We start from the raw sequence: 5,642 nt of genomic DNA on the forward strand, positions 1-5,642 counted from the left end.
GCAGAAGGGACCCACACTGGAGAAATCAGAGGAGAAAACTGCAGCCTGCGGGAAGGACTCATGCCAGGGAAGTTCAAGGGCTGTCTCCTGTGGGAGAGAACCCCAGTTGGAGCAGGGGCAGAGTGTGAGGGGTTGTCCCCCTGAGGAGGGAGGGGCAGCAGAGACAAGATGTGATGACCTGCCCATGAAACCCCCATCCCCTGTCCCCCTGTGCTGCGGGGAGGGGAGGAGGTAGTCTGGGAAGAAAGGAGGGTGGGTGAAGGTTTTTAAGACCTGTTTTGTTTTGTCTCTCATCATCCCACTCCAATTTGATTGGTAACCGATTAATTTTTTCTTCCCCAAGTCAAGTCTGTTTTGCCCATGACCATAACAGGTGAGCAATCCCTCCCCTTGCCCTAACCCACAAACCTTTCCTTGTTTTTTCTCCTTCCCATCTCACCGGGAGGAGTGAGCAAGCAGCTGCCTGGTCTTTAAATTCCTGGCATTTGTATGACAACACCCAAGATCAATGCCATATATAACTGAAAGAAATACCTGTCTCTTTCTAGAAGCTAGGTACCACATATTATTTCCCAAGACAAAAAGGATACCCCCTTCAATGAAAGCTGGGTAGTAAAAATAATCAGAATAGTTTTATGAAGAATCAAAGAGGAATGAAATACCTCTGCAAGAAGTCCTAGCTAACTCAAGAAGATGTCAGATAAGATCTGTTTCGGGAAAATTAAGCGCCTTATTCTTTTTAGACACAAATTAAAATAAGGAGGAAAAAATATCAGGAGATATTAACTCCGTTTCTGATGAATCACTTCAACACTGCAGAGAAAGGAATGGTCTCATTCATTCTTTTTCACCTCACATTTGACCACCTACTATTTAATTTACAGATATTAAAATAAAATCTTACAGAACTATCAACCAAATAATACTCACTGTACCTCCATTTTAGTCTATTCTAGATCATATTTAACACAAGACCATAGATGTCATCACACTACAGGCTTCCCCATAAAATCTGAGTAGGTATAATACTTATTTTTGTTCTAGTTGGAGTTCAAATATTATTCATAGCAGAATGCTCCACCACAAACAGCACAATCAAAATAGTTTCCTAGGGCTTTGCAACCTGGAAAAACCTTGGTTATAAGACCCCCATAAGAATAATTAAAGTTTCAAAGTTTCATCCTCTGGCATTCATACTAAAACTCACTGCTAATGAAATTCTTTGTATCACTATTATGTTATGTGGAAGCGATCCACACCTCTGGTTAAAAGTCAAGAGACCACTTCAAAGGACAAAGTAAGGTGAAAATTGGGAAAACATGCTTCTGGACGTCTGAAGACATTTATTCTGAAAATATGCTTGGTTCTTCTCTACCTTAAAGTCTAAGAGAACAAAGAAAACTCAAGCTGCCCAGCAACTGCAGAAACACCAGTCAGGTATGCCTAAAGAGCACCAGTGGACTGAGAAGACTAAAATGTAGTTTAACCAATGCAATAAACTTAAAGAGGAAATTACTTGTGTGTGGATTTACTGCAACAGTCTTGTCTTTGAGGAGAAGCGAGGCAGATCAGTAAAAACTAATTTGTACAATGTGCTTCAAAGACAGGACTACTACAGGGACTTTGTAGAAACAAGCTCTAAGGTAATAAAAGAAGATTCAAAGGTAAGTGGAAAAATTATTGCTGAAACCCTTGACAAACAGATTCCACAAAGGAGACTGTCAACAAGAATATTCAGTAGGAGGGTACTAACATCTTTATCGTAGCTGTGGCTCACTCTTAAGTAACATTTATTTCCTTAGGAACCCCTATAAGTAAATGAAAAGGCCATTCACTGACCAAAACCATAGGGAGAATGTTGTCTTTCTAATTGGATTTTCTTTATATTGGCGACTCCTTGTCTTAGGACACAAGAAATAGAGGCCCAAATCAGCTTTTTTATAACAAAGAATATAACTGTCTTAAAGCCGAGTAAAGGAAATTTTCATGTGCATAGGACAGTAACAAGCAGAAAAACAAAATCCTTCCCTGCCCACAAAATAAAGGAAGTGTTCAGAGACTTCCTAGTCATGGCTATAACCTTAAAAACCGTAAATTGTACAACAGTCCCAGGGCTAAAGACATGTTAACCACCATTTGTGTCAGCGAGAACAAGTCTCAAGCTTTGTTCAAAATTTCACTGATGCTTACTCTACCAAAACTCAGCTGACATCCTTCAGCACACGACTTATTTTCAAAACTTCAGGCTTCAGAAAGTGCTGCAGATATGTAATTTATTCTGTCTTTAAAAGAAAGAAAAATGGAAGTATTGGGTTTGTCCTCAGCTATGCTAAACAGGCTAGCCACATTATAAATGCTTCTGTTCAAGACAACACATTTGTGCACTCTTATATGTGTCATTAGTGGTTCACCACTAGCTTAGGAATCTGCAAAACCATGTATACACAGTCCTGAAAGAAATCCCACCCCAAATATTAAGCTATTTTACATTCATAGATATTTAAATTATCAAAAAAGCCTTCAGGGTCAACAATAGTTCCTCTCCACTGTTTATAACCACAAACAGAGTTTCTTTTGCAAGTTCTGTCGCTAAATAAGGGTGGTTTTTGCATCAACAAAAACAGCTTAATGTTAAAAACAGTCCCCCCCCTCAACCTCCTCTTAATTCTTGTGTAAGTTTCTACTTCAACAACTGGAAAAATACTTTACATACAGTGGCACAATTTATATGTTCATTTAACATATGAAAATTTCATCTTAGTTCTGACACGTGAGTAAAATCTGAACTCAAAGTTTCTTGTGTTTTGCATTGGTTTAGGTACTTTCAACAGGACATGTGGAAGACTGCTACAAGAGTACTGTAACATACATAGGTTACAATGATCATGCAATTTGGATTCTCTTTGGCTTTCAAAACACTTAGATTGTCTTCCAAACTAAAGATTTCACAAGGCAATGCAACAAGAGGTGACCACAATGTTTTTGATCCCTGAATCCATGTCAAACTTGCTGTATCTCTCTGCCACTGACGGACAATGCTGCTTTCAAGTAAAAAGGAGTAACAAACATACTTGCATACACTTTGAACTTTCTACTTCTTTATGTTTCATCTCAGCCTTTGTGGAAAAACTGCACACTGATAAGCCTAAATTAGTAAGATTCTATGAAATGAACATAAAAAGTACTAAATTCACAGATGAAAGCATCTGAAATGTGAAAATCATTTAAGTTGTATAAGAAAGTCTTTCAACTTAATATTGTATTTAAGATCCCTCAGGTGAAAACTATTTTATTGGACATCATTTTTGTAAAGGGAGTATGTTAGCACTGCAGTGCAGGCTGACCTGAGCTAACCCACGCATCCTAAAGGAAACTCCTTATAGGATGGTAGCTAAATAGGACTACGTGTAATACTGCCACATTACTGATGCTAAACCACTTCTGGTACCTTACACAGTCATTTCACAGCTGCAGTACTTCTACAGTGCACCACATTATGCAGTGTAAGCATACCCTAAGGAAATACAGTGCCTCAAACCAAGTGAAACCATGGAAATAAGTATCTCAGAACAAGGTATGGTGACGATTTTTAAGACGTACACACTTACTACCTCTTATTAAAAAGGAATTGAGCTCCTCACGCATTGAGGACACAGCCATACATGAGAACTCGCTGATACTATTGGTAATTAGCACAGCCCCAGAAATATAAACAGCACTCCAGAAATACAGGAATAAAACCAAGAGCTCATTCAAATACTAGTTTTAACAAATGCTGCTTATTTGAGGATTCAGGCAAATACATACCAGATCTTTATTATTTCAGAGAGCCTTAATTTGAATTGCAAAACAATTTAAATCCTTTAAATGCTGGAAGAGATCTTAAAAAAAAAAAAAAATCTCTATTTCAATAAAGAGGAGTTATCCCTACACCGCACAAATTTTTTGGACGGACTCCTAGCGAATTAATCATTTAACTTACCTGGCCTGGCTGGGGGGATAAACAGTTAATAACCTCCTCCAGCATCACTGGTATGTGCAATCTTCCAAAATTATTGTTTTCTGTACTTTGAGTCAACTCTTCAGTCTCACATTTCTGGGCAGTTTGTTCCTTTAACTCACAGTCAGAACACTTTTTCGCTGAAGAATGGATCTGTCTGGCCAAAGTAGCCACATTTATTGACTTCAGTTTTAAGTTGTGCAGAAATAAACATTTGTAAACTTGGCACAGACACTGAGATAACATTTTGGAGTTGATCAACCTAGAAAAACAGTAGATTATGGGAATTACTTTGAAGCAAATATTTAAAACAGTAGGTTTGTTCATAAAACATAGTGGAAATACTCTAAAGCATTACACAGTCCAAGATTCTCAACGTCATCTACATATCAATCATAATCAAGCAACAATAGTTTTCTTTTAATCAGGAACACCTTTTCCTTTTCATTGCCAGGACTAACAGTGTTATAATGTCCCAGAAATGCTATCATGAAACGACTAACCAAATCTGAGCACAACCAGAAGAGTGCCTTTACTTCCAAACTGTTGCCCTCCGTTTTGCCCAAGACACATGCTCTGAACAGCAGCACTCTGGCTGCCAGGTTTCCCACAGTTACAAAGGCAACGGGCAAATCAAATACTGTAATCATATACAAAACGGTGCTATAATTTAGTGTTACGCATGCAGCAAATACATAGTTTTCATCATGCATTACATCTTGCAATATAAAATATTTCAAGCACAGCCAGAAGCAAGAGTTCTCCAGGGTGTAACTGAAATAGTGCTCTCAACCCTGGAAACGTCAAAGTGGTTAGCTAGGTAGCTTCAATTGCATGGACAACTAGTGTTTTTTTCACCCCTGTCCATAACACTCCAAAATCAAGTCAGTAATCTACTATTAGAACGTTACATGACTACAGCATTTCTTTATCTTCCATAAAAAAAACTTGAAAGCTTAGGATAGGTGATAAGAACACTTCTTTATAAGATAACTGTATTTCTTTAGGAAGCTGAGACCTTCTGTAATATTATGTTGTATACTCTCTCCTGAGAGGCAGGAAGGTGGCAACTTTTGACATAAAACCATTGGAAATCATGCCATCTTATAATCATGTTATTAACATAAGGGCAACCTTATGTTAACTATCAGATTTTTACTACATGCTCTGCTTGGATTTACCTAGCCAGAGGCTTGCCTGTATTGTGTCTGCAGAGATGAGAACATGCAGAGTCACCACCTCTGTAAAGTTATTCTCCTGATAATTTAAGCTTTAGCTGGGTAATATTTCCCCTTACCTTAAATTTGGAAGCACGTATCACTCCACAACCCTACACACAGCCCTGAGGTTTAACGAACCACAACGCCTCTACAGAAATTATTGTATGAACAGGGCCAAGACCAACACCCACCATCCCACTCACGCTGCCCTACGCTGGTCCCAGCTCAGGAAACGTTCACACCGTGGACATTGCTTACACCGGTGATCAGCCACCCACCCCGCCAGACCCAAGAGGAAGACCCCCTCACCGCAGGCTCTGCCCCTCAGCCCACAGGGACGTTGGCGCGCACCCCCCCATCACCGCGCCCAGAACCCCCGCTCCCCCCTGCAGAGGCTCAAAGGCGGGAAGCGCCGCGCCCAC

General features: G+C 39.5%; 1 protein-coding gene across 1 annotated transcript in view; it reads right to left on the reverse strand.

Annotated features, from left to right (window-relative positions):
- The window catches only part of LOC104505935 (putative methyltransferase-like protein 15P1), a gene marked incomplete at both ends in the record, with an annotated part of 38,888 nt that extends 34,626 nt beyond the window's left edge, over window positions 1-4,262 (reverse strand). Inside the window, one exon of the mRNA XM_010146704.1 lies at window positions 3,983-4,262. Within this exon, the coding sequence (XP_010145006.1) occupies window positions 3,983-4,262 (280 nt within the window). The remainder of the gene's footprint in view (window positions 1-3,982) is intronic.
- Window positions 4,263-5,642: the final 1,380 nt, after the last annotated feature.

This window comes from Eurypyga helias, unplaced genomic scaffold (genome assembly GCF_000690775.1).
Source record: "Eurypyga helias isolate BGI_N326 unplaced genomic scaffold, ASM69077v1 scaffold11632, whole genome shotgun sequence".
Taxonomy (NCBI): Eukaryota; Metazoa; Chordata; class Aves; order Eurypygiformes; family Eurypygidae; genus Eurypyga; species Eurypyga helias.